Source organism: Lolium rigidum, chromosome 7 (genome assembly GCF_022539505.1).
Source record: "Lolium rigidum isolate FL_2022 chromosome 7, APGP_CSIRO_Lrig_0.1, whole genome shotgun sequence".
Lineage (NCBI taxonomy): Eukaryota > Viridiplantae > Streptophyta > Magnoliopsida > Poales > Poaceae > Lolium > Lolium rigidum.
This window is the reverse complement of record NC_061514.1, coordinates 138,680,121-138,705,028: the sequence shown is the minus strand read 5'-3', so window position 1 is coordinate 138,705,028 and position 24,908 is coordinate 138,680,121. Positions and strand designations below refer to the sequence as shown.

The following is a 24,908-nucleotide window of genomic DNA, read 5'->3' as shown; positions in this document are numbered from 1 at the left end:
TGTATCTCTGGCCAGAGATGGATGGGTCCATACGCCGCGATTCGATTTCGTGTCTTGCCGCCGACGAGCTCGATCTCTAATAGTTTTGTGGAAATTCACGGGTTTGTGCGGAGGCAACAAGCAACACATGTTTGACATTATCAACCTGTAGATTTGGTACTATATTGGTTTGAAGATTATGTCGGATCCACAAGAGAGGCAAAATATGGAGTGGAAACTACAGTCCAGGTTTGTGTACTTCGATTTTTTTTGTTTCTTTGGTGAATCAGGTGAGCTGATTTGGGGCTTTTCCTCTTTGTTTGTGTAGACACTGCAGGCTTTGAAAGATTTGGATGGAGCACGGTCGGGATGCTCCCGTTCATCTTTGGTGAGTGTGCCAATCATGCAGCATCCTTGATAATTTTGAAGTGTTAGAATCTGTTACACGTTAATTGTAAATCTTGAAAGATATTAATCTTGGCCCGTGTGCCAATCTGCAGCATTCTTTAGATTTCTTTTAGGATATTAACACATTTTTTGCTGTAAAAAGGAGATGATATATGATGATATAGGATTTCTTTTAGGTGGAGGCGTGCGGATCGAGCCGGATGGGGTGGCCACCGTGGCACGCGGGCGAAGGAGGAGCTCAAGGAGCATGTCCCAGAAGAGGGCGTCAGCGGTGGCACGCCAATCGACTCCACCGCATCCCGGGCCTCGAGATCTTCTCCGGCAAGACCAGGGAGCTTCCATGGCAAGAAACATGGTCAATGACTCCGGGTTAATTTTATCTCTTCTTTTATCAGCTCCGCGGGGTCGCTCGAGGCTCGGTATGCGCGCATGTTCGCCCTCCATGAGGCCGTGTACCGGCTTGTTGCGGTCTCGTGCTCGGCGCTAGCCTTTGCGTGGTGGTTGAATTTGCCTTGGTCTGCTGCTGCAGGGTGACGTGGAGCTCCAGGCCAAGGTAACGAGCAAATTCTTCTTCGAGGTTGAGATCGGCGGGAAGCGCGTGGGCAAGGTGGTCATCGGGCTCTTCGGCGAGGTCGTCCCAAAGATGATTGACAACTTCCGTCCCCTGTGCACTGGTATATCTGTGGGCAGGAGCACAAAGAGGATCAGTGGATCACTCCTCCTTCGTATATGTTCTATTTAATGCACGGAATCCAAAATATATTACCCTGCCATGGCCAGTACTCTTTCCTTGTTTCTGATTAACTGCATTTTAGGCCGCAACAATTGATGGATGGCGAAGGCCGCAGCAGCTCGACTCCTCTTCTCTCTCCCGCCAAGAAGCACCGGAGAGCCGGGAGGTTCCGGACCTTCACGCAGGTACTAACCTCCTAAGCAATGTCGTCGACTTAGATACATTGAGAGTTAGAGAGGGTTAAGTAAATTTTGTATTGGGTCGTTCATGTAGGTAAATGCTTTTTTTGGTTCATTGGTGCGCTCGAATGGGTTTTAATCATTTTTTTTGATCGTTTGTGTAGGTAAATTGGTGGCAATTAGCAGCAATGGACGAGGACATCAGCTGTGCGCGTCCATTCTACTTCTCCCCCCTTCAAGAAAATTCAGGAATTGCAGAGAGATTGGAGCTAGGTCACGCTCATGTGCTCTAGATCTGCATATATATATTTGGATGTGTATTGACTATTTCTAAATTTTCTCGGTGATATTCTCCATAAATGCATTCATTAAAACTGTCGATGTTGATGATGGTTCGCTATCGTTTTTCAGCTTTGGCATGGAGTTGAGCAAAAGAATAGTCACAGGAATTTGGGTCTTCTAACTTGCAGCTAGGGTTTCGGTGTACAGAAGATTCTTACCAATGGTGATAACATGCAACATGTGAGTTCATATTTTCCGTGGCTTGTACAAGCAATCACATCTTCCACACCGATATTTCCCCGTCTCTTGTATCTTGTATTCTGTTGTCTCCACACACTAATTTTGCTTGAATATATATCTCCTCTCTTCAGGCTACAGGCAGGAAATACAGTGGACGGTTGCTCGCTGGAGCTTGGCGTGAGTTCTTGCGATGTCATGGTGAGGTGATTAATAGTATACATGCATTTTTTTCTCCTTCACTAATCCTTTGTTGTTTTATAAGTGTGACATACTCGCTTACTTCTACCTCTAGCAGGATCATGTAATTACCGTCAAGAATGCCGCCATTCGCTGATTGCAACTAAATGTACAGATGAAAGGTCCTTTTGTTTTAATGCTATTGATGCATCGCAAGTTGGTGAAACTGATTTGTCTAGGTGGATGCAAAATTAGGTGAGTTTATCCTGAGGCAATCGATCTATTTTGAGCTGCAAAGATCTCGATATGGTGCTTAAAATTAAAATAGTTTTGAGTTATTTCTTTTCTACTCTATGATTTTTAGGCCAGTATATAGATGCTTGGCACATTTTTTTAGTTCAACGGTTATCTGTCATAGGATTGCAAATGCTTTAATATTACTTAATTCTTTTGAGAGAAACTCACCATGACTAGCCTCTGAAATTTGTTACTGTGTGTGCTTCTCATCCACTATATCAAGGAAAACTTTGTCTGAAGAAATTGTTGTCTACTTGTAGTGTTCTTAAGACCGCAATGTTTTTGTCTTTATCTCGTACTTCCTCTCTCGGGTTTTTGATAGTTGGATAAAATATGGGTTAAAGCATTGTTAGTAGAAGGAAAGAAGCACAACGTCAAGCTGCAGAGATATCTTGAAGAAACCAGGCCGGTAAGTTAGTGTTGTGTTGCATATTTGTACTTGATTGTCCAGTTTTGTTCTCACGGTTATAATCTTATATGAAGTATATTATGGCAACCAAGAGTTCCATTTAAAATTTGTATTATTCATGTTTTGTTGCGTGTATGAGGGCGGTGGGCTAACTCACCACGTCCACGTGGCGTTGCTTTTGGGTGCAAAGCAGATGAAAAATCAAGATTGGTCTACGGTTAATCCACTTTTTGCAAGGTCTGTGCAGTTTCTTTTTTGCAAGTTGTGTTTGATCTTGGTTCTAATACATTCGTGTCCGATAAGCCATGGGTTTCGTGCTCGAGTCAGATCGGTAATTGGTTAGCCATGGAAGTTTCCATGCTCATTGACCATTTATTCAGTTCTGAAGTTTGTGGGTGAATTGATGTTAGAGCTACAATGGTTAGATGGTATTTTTTATTTTTACTCAACAACCTTTTTGTTAGTGCATTGCTCATCTGGTTATTGATACAAGGGGGAAACCAGAGCTAAAGTGAATTTAGAAACCATGGAGGTGCGGTCTCATGCTGTCGCGGTCTCATGATGTCGAGAGCATGTTTGGTGCATATGTACACACCCTGTGGCATTGGCACCTTTTTGTTCATGCAAATCACCAGGAATCTTAGAGATTGGATGGTACCTGTGGTATAGGGAATAGTTCATGCAAATCACTAGGAATGAAATGAATAAATGTTGTGATACATTTCAGCTACAACTGGTCTTATTTGAGTTAGTTTTAAGTTCATTTTGATTTCAAAAAAAAGTTTTAAGTTCATTTTGCATGCTAATATTCTTGCTGGTGGTACATGTTTGGTGTTGGTTAATTCACAAAGGAATCAAAAAGCAAAAGGCGCATGAATAAAAGAACATGGAGGCATATGTCATAGTGGCTGATTTGTGCCTCGAGTGCATCTTTGTTAGTTCATCTATATTAATCATTTCCCGAGCCACCGGTGTGGCAATTGTAATGTAGAAAATAATTAGTATCACTATTAACTGGAGTTGTTTGCAAATGCTACAGATATATCATCATATGTCAGAATGAATTTAGTTTACGAGCAAGTTTTATGAATATTTTTTGCTGATTGGTCTTCTCCTTTTTCTTTTCCTGCAGGTGGATTTGGACCTTCGAAAGGAAACAGTGGAAAAATTTAGCCAATGCTGCAATGCTGGGATTTCTAGATATCATGTAGTGGATGAGTGTCAGCTAGGGAGGCAATCTTGTGCTCACATGTTTTTTAGGCTAAGAGGTAGCAACTAAGAAATTTGTCCCGTGCTTGTGTGACAGTCTGGTAATATACTCTTTCTATATATATTATGTGTTGCCTCTATTAATTCTAGAACAATCATGACACAGGTTATATTCATTTGGTCTACCAAATTGGCGAGAGCAGTACCTGCTTCTCAAAAAATGAGTTTTCTATACACAAAGCCTTTTAGGATGCATCTCTATTTTATTTGTGCAGCTTGATCACAAGACTTAACTTTTCTTTTTAAGACTTAACTAAACCGACATGTAACAATGTATATATCCTGTAGATGTATATAAATGTTAGAGATAGCCAACACCATGGGATTGTGTGGTTGGATTATAAGGAAACCGAATACCAAGCTACTCACAGGTGTCAGCCAATTTTATCTTTCAAGTAGTATTTGAATCTTTGAATAATGGTTTTAGATTCTAGCAGATATATGAATGCCTAATGTTTTTTTAATAAGTCAACCATGCTTACTACCCACTTGAAATGACCCGCTCCAGGATATGGCCATCTCGATTTGTTGACATCCACCGAAATATGCATCAACAATCCATCCTAAAGGACACTGACCTATTTAATTTGGTGGTGTAGATGGGTTCAGTTTGCACCATCCATCCTTCTGAGTTTCAAGGCCTCGCGTTCAGCTTTTGGGGTAGATCTTTGTTAGGTTTTGGTTGCCATGCGATTATCTTGCGCCACATGATGTGTCAATGTACCAAGTATATGGTGGAATCAGAGGTGAAGCAGCTGCCACTTCTTGCTTCTTCTTGCCACACAACTTGTGGCCTTGAGGGGTGGGGAACTTGTTTGTGAAGAGCCAGTCAATTTAGGCGGTGGAGTTATTTAACCCCCTTGTTTCTAACGTAGTTTAGTTTTGGCATAAAATGATTTTATGCACTGATTTGGTTGTTGTACAAGTAGTATGAAAGAAAGTTTAGGTCGTTTTTATCGCGGTAATGCATCTATGTTGCCAAGTTAGTCCGAATATACTCGATCTTTGACACTAAGTAGTATTTTGTTAGAATACGAGTGTTCTTCCTAAGGTAGTCAAATAGGCTGGTAAGAATATTTTTCTTGTTTCATCCCTTACATATTAGCAACACTTTTAACTGATGGTTGATACCAATTAGCAAAACAATGTACGTATAGAAAACTTTCTTTAGTCATTAGCTCTATGTATTCACCTCTGCCTCCTTTAGTAGAGAAAGTTCGACTAAAATTGAATCAAACACATAATACAGATGCATTATCTGAAAATTTGATACACACGCACTAGAGGTGTTATTTGTTGCAGCTAGATGTAAGTCTGTGAATACAATGTTGCCATTATTCTTCAAATTATAGTAGACATCTATATTTTATCGTCAGTGCATGACATAATCTTGCTTCGTACTACAATTTATTTTTTGGCAAGCAGGACACTACTGAAGGGAAATGATGAGGGATCTGGTGGTATTGGGATTTGGACTGCCCCTTTAAGCACGGTTGGCCGCATCGTCCGCTCCTCCTGGAGGCACCACAGTGCTACAGCCACAAAACGCTCCACTTTTTTTATGCTGAAGTTCGCCTCTTCATCGCCACCCACCAGCAAGTCCATCCTCCCACACCTGTAACAGTTGTTTTCCCAGTAAGTTAGTATTGTCTGCTCTTTGTCAGCGATCTCTAGCTCAACATTCCTCTGGCAACACATAAGCTCCAGCAGAATCGCCCAATGCTATACGCATCGACTTTGGAAGTGATCCCTATGTTATTGAACCACTCCGGGGCAACGTATCCTCGTGTGCCCCGAATGCCGGTGTTTTTCTGTGTTTGATTGGCTCGAAGAAGCTTTGCCAGGCCATAGTACGCAATCTTCGCCATGAGGTTGTCGTCGAGAAGGATGTTCTGTGTGCTACACTCGTGCAAGTAGAGAAGTCCTCTTGCAAGTCCTATTGGTGATTTTGTGATCAACTTCATGTGCAACCAAAGTATCAGTTGTCTATTTACTGTTGATTCATTTGCGTTTTATTTCTTGCTGATTATCACCATGATTTCACTTACTGGTAAGGCATGGCTTCAATTCAGGCTCCGGTTCGGTCTTTGGGCTGGGGTACAACGGGTCATCCTATGTATTAGTCGTCCATTAGCATATTATTAGTACGCTTTCGTTTGCACTGATTTAGGCATTTCTCTCATGTATTGATTCTGCCATTTGCGCGATAGCGCAACCGGTCATCTAGTTATCTAAAAAGAAGGTCCATAACACATTTCAACCCACAACTCAAAAAATAAGCTAGAACACCATTCTCATGAGCTTATTTCTACCGTTGTTCACATGGGGCAACTCAAATTAAGTCAAAGGGTGTGTTTTGTTGGTAACAAATGTTTTTCATGTATCCAGTGGGTAAAAAGTTGGACGTTTGCGAGCCTAGGTTGCATAGAAATTTTGCACAACATGATGTTTAAAGCGGGCCGAAAGTTGGTCCGGGAGGAACGACCGATCTGAACCTTTTTCCAGGGACAACCCCTGCTGAGCGGCTATGTGTACTGTTTTGCACGCCTCAAAACTCCTCATTCCACTCCCCCTCACCGCTCAACACACATTTCCACCTTCCTTCATTTCTCCATGGCGGTCTCCTCTTCCCCCTCCTCCCGGGAGCTGCCTAGAAAGCGTGGGTGGCGCGCCAACTTGACTAGTTAGCGGCAGGCGGAGCCAACCTCGCAGCCGCATTGAAGCGGCCGTCCCAGGTCTGCTCGAGGCCACGCGCGACGAGGTCGATGAGCACGGCGGTCGCCTCAGAGATCATGGATCTGACCAGAGGATCGTCATCCACATCAATAATAGAATGCCATAGCCAACAAATTTAGTGGTACTTGATCATGGTGAACCTATGCTGATAAGACAATGACCGTGGCTTTTGATCAAGTGGTTCTACGGGCTTCTGTGCACCTGAAACGTCCATGCTTTTGATCAGGACGTTATAGCAAGCCCTGACAATGCTGAATAGGTGATGCAACTTACTGATGTCTGCTGTCATGTGTGCTTACTCTGATGTGTTCTGGTTTCTAGCGGCTAATTAGAGGTAAGAGCACCGTTTAAAAAAGAAGGCAACAAAATACTTTGTTAGCACAAAACAAAACATCATATACTTTCATTGTTAGCCAATGTATCGCCGATTGTTGGCTACCAATAGATGGGCCGAAACTACAATATAAAACTTGTTGGTTTCCAAATATAAAGTGCATCGTCGTCTCAAAGGTGGACTGTGTGAGCAATGGTGTAGCTCATGTCTTGGCGCAAGTAGGAAAATCAGGTGTTAGTGCTATTTTATGTGACTCTGTTGTTTACTGCGTTCGGAACTGGTTTTTCTAGATTGTAAGAACACTGAGTACCTGAGGGGACTGAAAGGTTTTAATCTATGTGTTCTTACTATAATGCATGGGCAAAAAGAAACAACTAAAATTTGGGGCAGAGCACCCCAAATACTTGTTAGCTTCTCGCCGGTACGCCACGGCTTGTTGTGCGGCCACGGCCACCGGTACCGGTTCTGGTCGTACGTTCGAGCCAACACCCAACGCACGGACTGGACGAACCATTCCGCATTTCGGCCTTCGAACCCCACCGTTGGGTCCAGCGTGGAGATCCAGACCAGACCAACCAAGCGTCGAATTCCAGACCAGACCGAAATTTCTCCTCTCACTTCCCCTCCTCGTCTCGTCCTCCTCCCCCTTCCCCCTCCAGATCCAGGCCCCGCCCCGACACCTCCGCGGCCATGAGCGACAGCGATGTCGACGAGGACGAGCTCCTCCAGATGGCGCTGCAGGAGCAGGCGGCGCGGGACCTCAGCCACCAGCGCCCGGGCGCCGCCAACAAGCCCGTCGTCAACCTCGTCCGCCCCCCGGCCCGCGCCGCCAATGCCCGCGGAGGCGCCGCCAAGCCCAGCCGCGGCGGCGACGACGACGACGACTCCGAGGTCGAGATGCTCTCCATCTCCTCCGGCGACGAGGACGCCGCCCCCGCCCGCGACCGCGGGCCCCCGCGGGGCGCCCGCGCAGGCGCGCGCAGGGCCGCCTCGCGGGACGACGGCGATCTCGACGACGCCGAGCCCAGGAGCTGGAAGCGCGTCGACGAGGCCGAGGTACGGATTGCCTTGCCGAGATCGAGATCTCGGGGCTGCCCATTTGTGCACATCGTTTACGCTTTGATTCATCATCCGCTCAATCGTGTTGCTCTAGCCTAGCGGGTTTCCAGGCCAACAATCAACAATTCCTTGCGGAACACGGTGGTGGGATCATCGTCTGATTGCTAGTTAAATTTAGCTTGCACTGCTACTTCGGTTCGAATGTGCGAAATGACTTACTTCAATTCCATATAGAGCTTGCCCCATTTAATGTGCAAGGAACTGTGTTCATTTTGCGGTACTTCATAGTAGGCCTGCTTGTATCTGTTGGGGGACTTTTGATGAGCGTTTGCTTCAATCATGAATGTGCGAAATCACTTACTACTTCAGTTCCATATAGAGCTTGCCCCATTTATAATGTGCAAGGAACTGTGTTCGTTTTGCGGTTACTGCATAGTAGCCCTGCTTGTTTGTGTTGGCCGTTGGGGGACTTTTGACGAGTGTTTGCTTCAATCATGCGAGCTGTATCTGTATCGTCATGCGACTTGCAAGCTGAACATGGTGATTGCCAAAATTATAGCCAGCGCTTTTGAAACTATGCTAACGTGACACAGACTGCAGACATTGCAATTACTATGCATTGCTGCTAGGTGTTTGTTTGCGTTACAGGTTGCTGAATAGGATTAAACAACATTCATTTGGTTTTCTTCAAATTGAGAATTCACATACTTCCTGCATCAGAATTCTTGAGAGGTTTCTGAACCATATGTCTGCATTCTTCGATAATATTATCGAATGCCTTGAACGTGAAAGTCTTATTTACCATGCTCTGTTGTACCTTTTTGTGTTTCCACACTCATGGTCTCATGCCAAACATGCCTAATGTTCATCGCCCTTTGCTCCGTTCAGCTTGCTCGCCGAGTTCGGGAAATGCGTGAAGCAAGGGCAGCGCCTAGTGTTCAAGCAATTGAGCAGAAAACAGCTGCAGCTCAGAAGGCGCTCACAAGTGTACAGACTTTACCTAGAGGAGTGGAGGTTTTGGATCCATTAGGCCTCGGGTAACTATCTGGGTCATCAAACATTTGATCATTAACATGTTTTAATTTAAGTGCTCCATAATCATATCACACTTGGAAATATTTCGTAAAGTAGATGCTGGGGAAGCCCAGAAGTCAACTTAAGGCGGTGGGCTAGAAAATTCGGGGAAAAAAAACTAGAGAAGCTAGGGGGGATCATCTTGTGTCAGTAGCTGAGACATCTTTTGTTTCTCTAAAAGTCAAGTGAATTGCCTGACTTCAGCATCTGGCTTTAGAAGCTAAAGTAGAAGCCATGCCAAACAGACCCTGTCGTTTCATGGAAAGAAGCATAACATGCCACAAAGTCACAAACCTTATTAAAAAGTAACGAAGATGGTCTCTTAAATCGATCTGTTGGAATTTAGATAGCAACAAATATTAACTAAAAAAACAGTGGCGGTGTCGTACTGTGCAGCATATGGGTCATATGTTATGTACTCCCTTCGTCCACAAATAAGTGTACATGCGGCGTTTTCAAGATAAATTATGAAGTGGAGTGAAAAATACATTGGGAACATGCATCTCTTCTCTTTAATTTTTCACCTCCAATAAGCTAAGTGCATGTAGAAAACAAGAAGAACATATGGTCAATATTATTGGGTGTGATTTCCGTGCGATGAGAAAGAAGTAATTAAAGTGCATTGGGAAGATAGGAGTACACTCTTTTGTGGACAAAGTTTAGAGCTAGATGTACACTTATTTGAGGATGGAGGGAATAGCCAAGGAATTAAAATAATCAAACTATGTTTATTTTCTTTTTCTATGGCCACTGCCCTTTCATGACTGAGTAATGTTTATTTCCCACCAGTATCATGGATAATAAGTCCCTGCGACTTATCACTGATGCTTCAGTAAGTTCTCCTGTTTCGAGGGAGAAGTCTCAGGGTTTGGACCCCAGTATGCGAGGTATGCCTCTCGGTCATATGCATTATTTCTTTTGTTTTCCTTCTGTTGTTCGTGTTGAATAAAATGTCTACTTTTTTTGTGCTTTTGCAGACAAAGTTATATACTCTTCTCCAAATTTTGATCCCAAGGTTTTTCTTTCGTGGGTCCACAAAGATACAAGTGCCGCTGATTTAGAGTCTGGTGCTCTTACCTTGAAAACTGATCTTAAAGGAAGAACGCAGCAGAAAAAACAATTAGTCAAGGAGAACTTTGATTGTTTTGTCTCGTGCAAAACTACGATAGATGGTATTATTTTAGTCATAGCTTTTTCCTTAGCTGCTACATGTTCAGGGTATTAACTCTGTACAATGTCTCACTTTGTGATATACCGTTGTTCTGCAGATATTGAATCAAAACTGAGACAGATAGAAGACGACCCTGAAGGTGCGGGTACCACTCACTTGTGTTCGGTCACTCAAAAGATTAGCGGCGTGGCAAATCGTGCATTCCAGCCTCTATTCGAGAGGCAGGTATACCACTAAGTTTTCTCTAGAACTATTTTCATTCATCTTGATTGGCATCTATGTAAAATTCTTTATTGAGTGCACTAAACTGCTTTGTACAGGCCCAAGCTGAGAAGATCAGATCTGTTCAGGGAATGCTTCAGAGATTCCGGACATTATTTAACCTGCCAAGTGCAATTCGTAGCAACATTAAGAAAGGAGAGTATGATCTAGCTGTCAGAGAGTACCAAAAAGCAAAATCAATTGTTCTTCCTTCTCATGTACGCCAATTTCTTAATTTATATTAGCTGCTTCTTTTATCCAACGATTCACAGTTCTGGGAACGGGCAAGGGTATACATGCTTTCTGGTTCTAGCCGTCTGCACCCCACTATCTTATTTTGACAACCTTGGGGATTTACTAGGGACCACAAACTGGTGATCCCCGTCATGTTCTTACAACACTACTGTCCTAGACTAATATCTCCCCTCTATTTGTCGTGTACTGTAAGTGGGCTTCGTAATTTGTCTAAGTGTAAATGATAATTAAAGAGTTACTTCGAATTCAGCAAACATAAAATGTATTGCTTATACAGGAGAAACATGTATTGTATTACCTAATCAAACAGGTAAAGCAGACACAACTATCTACCTGGCACTGGTTTATTCTACTTACATAATGATGAAACAAGCAAACATGTGTCATATTAGGGCTTTGGTTGGGTTGCATTGATATTTTTGTTACCATTGATATTTTTTTCCGTAGTTTTTGGGACCATGCGAAATCCCATTATGAGAAATCACTCCCACAGCCCCCTAGTAAAATAACTTACTTTTGTACCATAATTTAGCAAAATAACTTTACTTTTGTACCATAGTTTGATACCAGTTGTGCTTGGATCAAAGCACGAGGCAGACTATGTTGGAATTTTGAGTTTTCAAGGATCCTGTCTCTTACGAACTATATTAAAACGAGATAGGAAGGTCTTTAGATTTGATCGTCTTTCATTTTTATATGCAGACCCATGTTGTATGGGTGACGAAGCAGTGCATGTATCATTCAGCTACTGCGTTCCTTATGATTGTTTTAAAAGTCGCGGTGTTGTTTGCTCTCTAATTGTATATTCGGATATGTAACCGCAATGTGAAATTTTGTAATAACAAAGCTTGATTGATTCTCACAAGCTCCTAGAAATCCTAGCTTTGCTGATAGATTAATTTTCATAAATACTTACTCCTTGGTGCATTGACTTGCACGTGTGTTTATAACCTGCTTTTATTTGTCTGTTTATTGCTTGGTGGATGCTTTAGTATCATATTGCTTAAAATTTGCCATTCTTTATTGTGGTGATTTCCTGCGTTGTGAGGCACTACACTCCACAATCAACTTTAGTTTCAGTGCATTTTATATGTTTATTATGCGGTATTACAGTGACCAATCTACAGGTGGGAATACTCAAACGTGTACTGGAGGAAGTGGAGAACGTAATGCATGATTTCAGAGGAATGCTTTATAAGTCGATGGAAGATCCTCATCTTGACCTTGCTGAGGTTAGTATTCTGCATGTCATTAAGTGTTGGTGACATCTCTAAATTCGCTAGCTCTGTTGACAGTAAAAGATGACTTAAACTTGTGAACTTAGGCCATCTCCAGCGGGGAGACCCATTTTGAACACAAAAAGTGTCCATTTTAGTCTGTCTGGGTCTCCATCTGCCTCCAGTTTTGCTCCTTGTCCGAAATGGGTCGGAGGTGCCCCCAGCGGGGAGACCCATTAGTCCGTTTTGTTTGTAGTCAATGACAAATATGACCCACATGTCATAGACTCTTAAATTTCATCTGCTCTTAGATCACAGTATGACATATCAATATAAACCAAAATTTTGCTACAAATAAATAAAATAGCTAGCACATCCTGCGACTCTGCTGCTAGTACTATGAGCAGTGACATGCTCTGGGAGTACTTTCAGCTAGGCAGCTCCAACCACACATGCTGGTACTAGCTAGATCAATACATGCCGCGCTCGAGCCCCGGCTGAATCGCTAGCGGCCGAAAGAGCTGTTGCAGGCATGGCCAGGAGGAGCACGGGCGGCCCAGCGCAGGGAAGAACATTGGGCGGAGCTTGTCGCTGACAGCTACCAGGAGCCGTGCTGGCCAGTACCCAGTAGAGCTCCTCAGCTCCATATCGAGCTATGCTGCAGCAGCTCGCGCCTTGGGGAACTGTCCATGACGCCATGATGGAGGCGTGCAGCGACCATGACGGACACACCGGAGAAGACAACCGCGGGGGCGGCCATGGGGAGTGCCGTTTCTCGGCTCGACACAGGCGAGCGTGTACGGTGCGTCGGGCACAACCCCACCCGAGCGAGCACCGGCCAGATCAGAGTCATTGGGGCTCGAGAATTCGAGATGCGGGGATCGAGCAGAGAGGATAAAAAAATAGAGAGAAGTGGGCTGGTGGGTGACTGATAAGTGGGGCAGGCCATGTGTGGGACGGAGAGCAGCGTACCGTGGACACGTCCGGGTCAACCCATTGCCAGAACAAATTTGGTCCGCAAATGGGTCACGCTCGGACAGTTTCTCCGTTTGGGTCAGGCCGCTGGGCTGGGTATTTTGTGTCCGGCTGTCCGTTCGGGCACAAACGGACCAGAGGTAGAGCCTTCCGTCGCCGGCCACCCCACGTGCCCCTCTCCTCCAGCCGCAAGTCCCACACCCTACGGCGACGGTGACGCAACCGCAGACGCCTCCATGGTGCAGTCGCTCACCTGGCTGGCCTTAGCCTCTCCATGTGGTGGTCTGTTCATGCAGCGGCATCTCCATGGGGGCGTCACGGCGAGCAGTAGGGCGCGCTGGTGCTGCTTGGCCCCAAGGAGGCAAGTATGGCAGCGGGCGGTCGAGCCTTCCTGTGCTTGCAGTGTCTAGAGGAAGAACCCCGATTGACTTTTGGGGAAAAAATTCGGGACATTTTGATATCTTTAATTTGGCTGACAAGTGGGACCTAGCCCATCTAATCAAACTTGGCCCTGACATGTGCGGTCCGCTGTCCCAAACCGTGTTAATTCGTTCTCAACGGGTCATTTGCGCGAATTGCAAAAAACTTGCCGTGGAGTGGTAGATTTCTGTCCCAAAAACGTAGCTGGTATGAAATGGTAAATTTTGACATAATAGTGGTAGTTTTATGCGACTAACTCATAACTGTAGGATGCTGGTTGCTCTAATTTGATTACTAGTAGTAATTATACCATTTGTAGTCCAAGTTATCTGATGACTTAGTAGTATTTGCTTACTGATCCTGTTCACAATTTTCAGCTTGAGAACATCGTCCGGTTATTGTTGGAGTTGGAACCCGAGACTGATCCAGTGTGGCATTATCTTAATATTCAGGTTACCACCCTTGACCAAAATCTTTCTGCTATAACATGGCTGACATTATACCATTAAATCATCCATGCTCTCTTTCCTATCCATGTTCTAAGTATATATGCCAATATTTTCCATCAGAATGGCAGGATTCTTGGATTGTTTGAAAAGTGCACCTTAGATCATGAAGCACGGATGGAGGTTTTGCAAAATAAAATTCGCGAAAAAATGCTTTCTCATTCAAAATGGAGGCAGTTGCAACAAGAATCAAATAAATCAGTGAGTGTGCTACTTTCTGTTGTTCTGCATGAAATGTGTCTGGTCATTCTTTTGATGACGTTTCCATGTTATTCATGACTTTTGTTTTTGTATACTAATATGGCCTGTGTCGTTTTTTTTTTGTATAGTTGGAAGTTGATTCTGGTATAGGTGATTCTTTTCAAGACGATCAGTTGTCATCAAACTTCATGGCTGAAGAGGCTGATAGTTTAAGGGCATCCTATATTCGGAGGTTAACTGCTGTACTTATCCAGCATGTTCCTGCATTCTGGAGATTAGCTTTATCTGTCTTCAGTGGAAAATTTGCAAAGGTATGGACATGCAAAATCTTATTAGTTGCATAGCAGTGAAAAAGTGATTCACCTTGCTTCTGATGTTTGCGAGCTATCTATTAGGGCTTGGTGCAAGCATTTTTTTTTGTGCTGAAACTTGCAAACTCTTCCCTTGTCCTGTTTGGTTTAACTCAAATTAAAAGTGTACATTGCTTTATGTATATTGCTCTGATAATGTGAGCGTGAAAATTTGATGCTTGCTTCACATAGTCACATGAAATCTTAGAAAGGTATATTATATTAATTGCTCTGATAATGCCAGTGTGAAAATATGATGCTTGCTTCACATTGTCACATGAAAGTGCCTTCTTGACATCATCAGATGAGGCTAAAAAGGCATCTTATATTTGCTTATATCTAAAAATTAATTACATGGAATTTTTGACTTATTCCTTACAGGCAGCTGCTGGGAATGTACTTGCTGATTCTGACATGAATACAAAATCTGGCGCAAATAGAACTGATGATAAAGGTGTGGAGGCAAAGTACACAAACCACAGTATTGACGAAGTTGCCAGTATGGTTCATGCTACTGTGTCTGCTTTTGATACCAAGGTACAGTTCTTCGCTGCATATTTGGCAACTTTTACAGTTAGCCATGGCATTTCTCACGTAATGTCTGATTGTATTTTTAATAGCCACTAAACGTGCTTTGACACTAACAGGTTCAGAATAGTTTTCGTGATTTTGAGGAATGCAACATTCTTCGTCCATATATGGGTGACACTATAAAAGAAATAGCTAAGGCTTGTCAGACACTTGAAGGAAAGGATTCATCTCCGACTGCTGGTATAATTAGTTCCACCTTCTAAAGCTGCATATACACAGAAAATTGCCTTCTATCCTGAACATGTTTAACAATTGTGCCAGTTAAAATGTTGCACGCCCTTCATTTTGAGATGACAAAGCTTTACATTCTGCGGCTTTGCTCTTGGATGCGGGCTACAACTAAGGAGGTATCAAAATATGAGACTTGGATTACTTTGTCCACCCTCGAGAGAAACAAGTCTCCGTATGCAATTTCATGCCTGCCTTTGGAGTTTCGTGAAATCACAATTTCAGCAATGGACCGGATTGAATTGTAAGCCTACATCTGTATCTCTGTTTAACATTATGCTTTATCAATTTGTTTGTTTTCTTGTGCACTTATACTTTATTTCGGAGCCATGTGAAGGGCACATGGTTTTTCTGGGTGTATATTGTCCTTGTAGTTCTCCCTTTCGTTATGTTTGCATTTGAAGGCTTATTTCCTTACTGTTAACTCCTGGTTTTCTATGTTAAAATGATGGCCACACAAGCACAATTACATATCTTCAGCCTTCACTTTTTACAATGTTGTACTGCATCCTGATCTATGTTGTTTATTTCAGAATGATCTTTAATCTGAGGAACGAGAGTGCTAAGTATGACGTCTCTCAACAACTTCAGGAAATCCATGAGTCTGTTAGACTTGCATTTCTAAATTCTTTTCGTGATTTTGCAGGTATGGAGATGATTTATATTGTAGCCATTTGTAAATTCTAAATTTTGTATCTAATTGCGGTGTCACTGTTTTTTATTTGCAACAATCTATACGTATCAGGTTATCTGGGGAAATTTGGAGAGGAACTAGCACAGAGTAGATCAAATAAAGAAAACAATCATGTACAAAATGGATATATAAATGGTACCGATAGAGAAGCATCTGCTAGCGTGGATGGAGGCTTACATAAGAAGCTGTTGGTTGTATTGAGTAACATTGGATATTGTAAAGCTGAACTTTCAGATGAACTGTATGCCAAATATAGGCACATTTGGTCGCCAGTCAGGTATGTGACCAACTTCTCACATTTTCTGGTTGCATTGTTGAAGTACATTTATCTTCTTTTCAAAGGATGATTTTTATCTTATGCGAAGTAGAGTAGTAGACTTTGGGTGCAATTACCTGGTCACGAGAAGCCGGACCTTGTGGTCTAGCCCAAGCCCAGGATCCTTGGTCGGGCTTGCACTTCAGCACACTCAAGCTCCAGTTTGTAGCATGAAGTGACTTTTCATGTTGGTTGAAGGCTTCCCTTTGAGCAGACTGAGAAGACTGTATCGTCTTGAGTCGCAACACTGAACTAGCTAGAATAGCTAGTCTTCTTTCCTCTGTCCGCTATACAAATTGAATCACACCCCATTACCCTCTAATCCCAGCTACAAAATCCAGTTATGGATCTGCTCTTTCACAGGCTTGAAGCACTAGCCATGGGCTAGAGGCTGCTGCCATTCTCCATAGATGCTGCTTTCTGTAGTTGCTCGAGGTTGCACTCACCTATGTTCTAGCAAAGCTTGCCGGCGCAAGCTCATCATAGTTGCCAGCCACGGGTCCATCAAATCCCTTTTCTCACATTGTTGTCTCATTCATTGATCTGACTTGGACCCCAAGATCGCAAGTTATCGTTTCGTGGTATGATTTGGTTCACCTAGTACTTGTACCCCATTCCTTCCTAATTTCTCGAGATTTGCCATGTTAAGAGATGTTTGAGATCTTGCTCTTCAATGGATTTATTTTAGGTCAGCAGTTGCGCCTATACATTTCGATAGCAGTTTTTTTTTGTTTGAGCTTTGGACTTCTGGGATTTGGTCTACCCTTATGCTGGGTTGCGTATTGTACGTTATTTGGACTGGATTTCTCTCCTGATTGGCTTTGAATGACATATCTTAGTCACTAGAATGTGATTTAATAACTGATCAATCTCGAACTGAACTTTGCACAAGCTTAAATTTTCAAGAAATATTTATGGTATCAAGGAGTCCCACATAACTGAAGCTTTACATACATCTCTTTTTTTTGACCAGCAAACAGTAGGAGAGGCTCCTACTGGTATTTTATTAACCAGCACAAAAATTTACATGATAAGGTGTGATCACCTTTTAACAAAAAGAAATACAATTTAGATTGTGTCTATAAGTGACATAGGCATCCCCAATGGGCCTGCCGAAGATGGTACCCGGGGTTTACTAAAGGCCCATGATCCGAAGATTAAGATGCCCGGAAGCCCAATAAAGCGTCGACTATGGAAGTTAGAGATGTATTAGGAATAGACTTGTAATTGTACGGGACGAACTCAAAGAGTCTCCTGCTGTTTGTAACTTGTACATCACGAAACCCTCGGCTCCGCCTCCTATATAAGGGGGAGTCGAGGGAGAAAGAAAGGATCAATCTCATTGTCAACTCAACCCTAGTTTTTAGCAGTCGAGTACCTTTTTCGGCTGAAACCTTCGAGATCTACTTGCCCTCTACTTCTGCAAAACCCAAGTCTACAACTTGTAGGCATTGACAAGTTAATACCTTGCCAATAAGATTAAAAATACTACCTACCAGGTTTTGAGGAACCCTGAACCTTAGAAGCTGAAGATCAGATTGCACTCTTGCCCTCCAGGATGCTCTAGATGGCCTAATATCTCTGAAGATGAGATCTACATACATCTTAGTTATGGCCTAATATCTCTGAAGATGAGATCTACATACATCTTAGTTAGAACCTATCTAAATAAAAATGTGCCTGTTGACTGAAATCGACATGTGGACTAGAAGAGACAATTCCTTAGGTAAAGGCATACTCAAGTGGTCTCCCTGGGCAGGCTCTTGACTGTAGGTGTAGACGCGTAGTTTGCGTGCCTGGAGGGTAGTTACAAGTCGCCACTAAGGGCTGTCAATCAGATGGTGATGCTGTCTGGGAAGGAAGAAGCGATGCATATTTGTTGGGTGATGGGTCAGCTACAAATTCATGAAATCATTTCCTTTAGTGTGATATCGTTTGTATGTACTACATTTTGCACATTGCCACATCCAGTTTCCAGCCTCTCTGTTGTGTAAGATACCAGCCTTATAAGAAAATCCTGTATCTGTTCTACCTAGTATTAAAAAGCTTATTCTAAAAGCTTAAAATCATGTATCCTTTATCCTGTATCTGTTCACAATCAGATGGCGTTACTAAGTTCATGACAAGCTTATTTAATCATTCTAGAAGCAATTCTCAAGATGCATCTACTTCATTAATGTCAATTACACTGTGACAGGGATAATGATGAACGAAGTGCGGATACACGGGATCTGATGACATCCTTTTCCGGACTAGAAGATAAAGTCCTGGACCAATATACTTTTGCAAAGGTATGTTACACAATTCAGGACTTGGTGTTGATTAACTATCTTATATATGATCCATGGAAGAATATGATCCAACATATTTAATATGACCTCAATTTTTTTTTTCATATTGCTGTGCAAATGTCTATATGGGATATTTTGCTCGCTGAAGGTTTGTTATGCTAACACCAGATATATTATCATCCATCCATCAACAGTGGTTGTATAATCTTTGAAGAACTAATTAAATGATGCCAACTAGAATATATTCATTTTGGATTTATTTTTTGAAACGGAGCAAAAGCTCTGCCCCAATCTATTTATTAACAATAAGAGAGATGCTCAGTTAATTAACAGAAAATCGGACGAAAACTGTTACAACAAAAACACAAGCGAACAACACCCAAACGCATGCAACTTCCTGACCGACTAGACAAACCAACAAACTCGAGTAGCTGTAATTTGTTTTAAAGCTGTTGTTATTGTGCTGGCTTTCGAGTTAATAGTTGTACTCTGGAATAAGCCATATGTTCGGAAACAAACAAGAACATGTTTGCATGGAAACATATTTTTGGGGTTATTATCAGATTTTGAGTTTTTTCGCACATTATATTGTCTGCCTTTGCTCTACTCACCATGATATTTTTATCTTGTTTTGGTTAGTCAAACTTGATCAGAAATGCTGCACAGAACTATCTGTTGGATTCAGGGATGCATTGGGGAGCAGCACCAGTAGTAAAGGTATGGAATATAAACGATGGCAAATTGACAAGTCCCCTCTATGTTATTGTGGTTACCTATTGGAGTTTTTTGAAAGTCACTTGCATGTTACTGCTAGTGTTTCTCCCTTGAGATGCAGCTCAAAATCATAGTTAGTTCCAACCCACTCAAACTGATGCGTCAACCTAGACCAAACCACATGGCAGGTTTACATGGATCACAGGCTGGGTTGCCATAAAACTGTAGTGCCTGTCCCTGCTCTCCAGTTTTATTGCCTGAGCGCCTGCTCCTCCTTGGTAGCAGAGGCAGCGATCACTGCCTCTTCCTGAGCAGGACGGTGACCATTCCTGCGCATCCGACCTCTCAGCGCTGATGCAGCTTTCTACTTCTCACCGTCTGGAAGGACACTGCTTAACCGTAGTATTCTGCTGTGCAAATGATCTCGTGGGGAAGGACCAAAAACCGAAGAAGTGCGGGAGCAACAAGAAAGACACTCCTTGTCGGTGTTGTGATGACTGCCATTGCCGTTGTGCACTTGTGCTGTCAGGTTAGTGTTATGATTTAATTGTGCTGCGAGGGCAGGCGCCCAGCAGGGTACTAGTGGGGGCATCAAAGAACATCGTTACCAGATGAGAGGTGGTCGCTTGTTTCCGCTCGCAGTTGCCTCCCTGTGCTTCTGGGAAAAATCAGCAAGGCTTGCATCACGGCTTTACTGGATAAAGCTTCTCGCCGGTGGCCTACTTGCAGAGCACTCCTTGCTTGAGGATGAGCATCGTTGTTGCTTGCCTTTTGCAGTGCCCAATGAGATAGGCTGCTCCTGACAGAAGTCCCATACACATCTTTTAATTCTTCCGAGGCCCATTCACTTTCTTCAGTTCTTGTGAGGCCCATTCTCTTTCAGTTCATCCGAGTTGCCAATTACATATTTGAAATCTTAGGGTGCCATTTTTTGGTTTAATTAATCGTTGTCATCAAGTTCCATAATATACCCCACTTTGTGGTCCCTTCTAGATTCTCAGCTTCATCATCTTTATCATCACCAGTGTGCTCCTCTGCTATTTGCCCCCTCTATTTGCTTCCGTTGGTTGCTTTCAGTAGATAATCGAACCCGTCTAACCCATGTGGCCCAACCCGACTGGAATGGCGTGGGATGGGCTGGGCTGGGTTTTCATCCCAACCCGCAAGAAATTGGCTATGAACTCGTCATGTTTGGAACATCTAGCAATCTTCCTATTTACTGCAAGAGCAGTCAGAACAATAATATGCTGTGGCTACACTTCTTTGTGCCAGTTATGAACTGTATCCTTGTATGATAGCTGAGTTGTAGTATCGTTTTGCTGACTTGCAAATTTACCATTCTATGAGGCCTAGTATACTCTTGTTACACTCTAATTCAATTCATTGTCCTTGCAGGGCATTAGAGATGCAACTCTTGATTTACTGCACATCCTTGTAGCTGTACATGCAGAGGTTTCCATCAGTTTCTGTTCATCTTTTCGTTATTTTACCATGTGACACTACAGTGTTTGTAGGAATATCATGCTTTTATAATTGGCAACTTCTTTTATTTTTAGGCCCATGGGTTTGTTATGGCTTCGGCTAAGCTTTCTATTACACAAGCAGTTCTGCTTCTGTTAAGCTGGTATTAAATATAGGAAATATGCCTCTTTCACAAAGTTTTAGTATCTGTTTAGTGGATGCTGCCTATGCCCACATTTTCCGGAACTAATACAGAGTAGTTGCCATGGGTCCGTAATTGGTTACTACTAAGTACTCCCTCTGATCCATATTAGTTGCAACTAATATAGATGTATCTAGACATATTTTAGTTTTAGGTACATCCATACTAGTGGCAAGTAATATGAATCAGAGGGAGTACTAGACTTGGAATTTAGCAATGGTACCTGGAGTGGCTTAGAATTGGAAAGTTTCTGATGCACTCGATAACGGTTCCTCAGTACCGTGCACTGTTTCCTGTTTCCAGTAGTGGTATGGTATATACTAATATACTAATACCACCCAAAGCACTATATCTCATTCGGAGTTGAAGAATCTTGTGGAGGTCTCTTGTTACTTGAGCTAAAGAAACTCCAATTGAATACTCTAGGGCCACTTTTTTTTTAAGAAACCTCATCATTAATGATTTCTGCTGTCAGTAGTCTGTTGTTACCACATCCATTTTGTATCTTTTTTTTTTCGATAAAGGGCGGGCCTCTGCATAGCTAAGATGCACACAGCCGAAACAAGCCCAACAAAAAGAAAAAGAGGAAAAAGGAAAAATACAAGTAATCATCTTGAAACTGTAAAACACCTATGGTAATTGGGGACCGATCCATAGATCACGCTGCCATTCATGTTGGTTAAAAATATCCCTAGCCGTGTCCTCTGATCATGTAGATACCATTTTGTATCTGCTTCTACCTATTTTAATGTCTTATTTTCTAACATCTGTGTATGAGTTCTATTTGACTCATATAATCTGTACAGTGAAGATGCATGAATAAATCTGCTTTAGTTCCAACTCGATTTATTTCCTTTCATGCAGTTCTAACTTTGTCACTCGTCTCAGGTGTACTCGGGTGCTAGGCCTTTGTTGGAGAAGACAATGAAGATTTTGGTTGAGGGTTTGATTGACATCTTTCTTAGTCTTTTCTATGAGAATAAGGCCAACGAACTAAGAATGTTGGATGCAAATGGTTTCTGTCAGCTCATGCTTGAGGTTGCTATGTAGTTACTTCTGTTTATCGTATGATTCTTCCTGAGCTTTAACTTGCAAATTGTTTAACTAAGCATCGCTCTCTTTGTTACATGCTTGCAGCTTGAGTATTTTGAAACTGTGTTGCACACATACTTCTCAACTGAGGCAGAACAAGCTCTGAAATCCTTGCAAGAGAACTTGTTGGAGAAGGCCTGTGAAAGTGTGGCCGAAGCCTTGGAGAATCCTGGACATAACCGTCGACCAACTCGTGGCAGTGAAGATGCTGCCTCAGATGATAAAGGGTCCTCAGTATCACCAGATGATTTGCTTGTAAGTACTCAAAAAACTGCTGCTTAAGAGCCCATACCTGTGGTTAGTAAAGAATATTCATGCCCGTCGAGAAATTTATGATAAATGACGAGTTCATCTGCTAGGGTATCATGGCATTAGTTTTGTGAAATATATATAGTTATATCTTGATTTTCTTGGTCAATTAAGTTCGATAAAATAGAATTAAGTGCTCTTTAGGGAAAGTTCCTTTTGCAATGGACAACATAGAACTGAAAAAGAAATCTGTGTTTTCCCCAGGTGCTTGCTCAGCAATGTGGTAGTGATCTGCTGCAAGGGGAGCTGGAGAGAACCCGGCTAAACATAGCATGTTTTATGGAGCCAACTCTTCAGTCAGCTTCTGCACCGGCAGGCTCAAAACCTTCATCTTATTCTTCTTACCAGGCACCACCACCACATAATCCACCGGTTCAAGTCTCCTCCCCTAGTTTTAGAAGACAGCAGACAAGTACAAACTCCCCTATAGTCTCTAGACGACGGCGATGAAGTAAAGGTTGAGACTATTCGTTCGTCGATGTGGCTTCTTGCTGAAATTTGTTTTTTTTTCCTTGTTTACTTCCCTCCTGCTGTGTTGTTTCTATTCATTGTAATTAGCCTCATGTTGTGTATTATGAATTTTGATCCATTCTTTTGGTTGTTGTATGATAAAAGGGGGGGTACAGGTGGGCTGCTGTATTGTACTACTGTTTGTATAATCTCCAGAAACTGGAATTGTCATGTGCATGAATATACTGAACCGAGGGATAGATTTTCTGATGGCTCCCATAGCCCCATTGAATGTAGCGATGAGAATTGCTGCCTGACATGAGACTTCAGTTTTTAGTTACATGTGTGGATCGGGTACTTTACTGTACGCTTACTGAATTATCCCACACTCGAGCAATTGAGTTTGTGGGACTTTTTTGTTTTGTTTTATTTGCGACAATGGGGATATTTGTGTGGATTCTGTATACGTTTGGCATCCGTACAGTTTGAACTTGAACCTGGCTCACGGTTCTGGGATCTGACACGTCTGCTCGAGCGTTTGTTGGGTACCTGCTACGTTTGTCCGTTAGATATCGTTTTCCAGCATGCCATTTTCGCCTTATGATGGTGATTACCATGGACCCATATCCTTCATTTCTCGACGGCGAGGGCGTAAATTGGTGTACATGTAGCTGCTCCATCCGTTTTGATGAGTAAGGCGTATTTTTAAAAAGAAAATCAAACTTAAGTTAAATTTGATCATGCTTGTAGAAAAAAAGATTAACATCTATAATACTCCCTCTGTTTCGTTCTAGATATAAGCCATATAGGTACAAGTTAGGATTATATAGGACTAACCAACTACAAGATGCTAAGATAGGTGAAATACCGATACTACCCTTACAACTATTAGCCCACTAGTAAATGCACTACTCATACACATATTAGTCCTTGACAGTTTGGCTAACCCTGGGTAACTAACATGATCTAAGAGAAGACTTTGCATGAGATAAGGAAACCTAATCAAATTTCTAAAAATATTGTCCATATAAGTGGGGCAACATAATAAGCCTTATATTCTGGATTTTTTATTAAAAAATTATATGGCTTATATTTAGGAACGAAGGGAGTATTACATAGATATGACATGAAAATATATCTCATTTCATTTGTAATGTACATGCTAATGATTTTTTTTACTAAAAACTTGATCAAACTTTGCCTAATTTAAGTTCAAAGAAAAGTATAGGTCAGAGCATCTCAACCAGCGCGCCCCAAATAGTCGCCGGCAGGGGCGTCGGCCCTATCATATGGGGGAGCGCCGACACAACATCCTCGAATTTGAATAGGTTTTCGAATATGAAGTTTGGGCCAACATACCGCCACCGAATCGCCGTCTAGTCCGACTGCAAAAAGCAACTTCGGCTTCCAGGCCACATGATCAGATGAACGGGGTCGATGAGACGTAGATAGATCGATTTGTTGGTGGAGTTCGTGCTTGACGATCCGACTACACGTGCAAAGCTCGTGCGCCAATGCAATCGCTAGGACAATCTCCGGGAGATACTGATCTTGTGGATGCGCGATCAGCCTGACCAGCGAGGGTCTTAATTCCTACCTGAAATCGAGAACAAGTAAGAACTAATATTGCAATCAGAATATTGCGGATGAAAGATGAAAGCTTTATTGAAAAAGGTGGGATACCGAATAGTCGGTCTTGTTCTGGGCGTTGGCCTCAAAAGAAGTACACGAGAGTTGCAGCAATGGCTAACTTTTAGTCTAATCAAAATCCGAGTCTAAACGTGACGGCTATGAGGGTATTTAAAGGAGGAAAAGGTGGGGTTTCGGCCAGCCATACGTATGGTGGACGAACCAAACCCTAGAAGGCCTTTCCCCCTTCAATACGGACTCTAAAAAGTGGCTGACTTAATTCCTGCGAAAATGACATGGGCCTGGCCCAAAACTAAAGGTGACGCAGCATCATATTATGCTATGGACGAAATTATGAAGTAGACAACTCTATATTTCGTCCATGTCTTCATCTCCTCT

At 42.5% G+C, this 24,908-nt stretch overlaps 1 protein-coding gene and 1 long non-coding RNA gene across 2 annotated transcripts; both read left to right on the top strand.

The window, feature by feature from the left end:
• The first annotated feature begins 1,543 nt into the window (after positions 1-1,543).
• On the top strand, positions 1,544-2,025 carry LOC124674798. Its single transcript, XR_006993077.1, has 3 exons — positions 1,544-1,572; positions 1,711-1,821; positions 1,953-2,025. It is a non-coding gene; the product is annotated as an uncharacterized LOC124674798 (long non-coding RNA).
• A 5,685-nt stretch (positions 2,026-7,710) lies between these two features.
• LOC124673717 (exocyst complex component SEC5A-like) lies at positions 7,711-23,157 on the top strand. The gene is made up of 21 exons (XM_047209757.1): positions 7,711-8,099; positions 8,991-9,139; positions 9,966-10,063; positions 10,154-10,348; positions 10,445-10,572; positions 10,668-10,826; positions 11,991-12,095; positions 13,853-13,927; positions 14,045-14,182; positions 14,311-14,493; positions 14,914-15,069; positions 15,180-15,303; positions 15,385-15,595; positions 15,885-15,997; positions 16,097-16,322; positions 18,559-18,652; positions 19,292-19,369; positions 20,762-20,818; positions 21,918-22,067; positions 22,167-22,376; positions 22,635-23,157. The coding sequence occupies exons 1-21, from the start codon at positions 7,734-7,736 to the stop codon at positions 22,878-22,880; spliced, it is 3,261 nt and encodes a 1,086-aa protein (XP_047065713.1). The 5' UTR covers positions 7,711-7,733; the 3' UTR covers positions 22,881-23,157.
• The last annotated feature ends 1,751 nt before the right edge of the window (positions 23,158-24,908 follow it).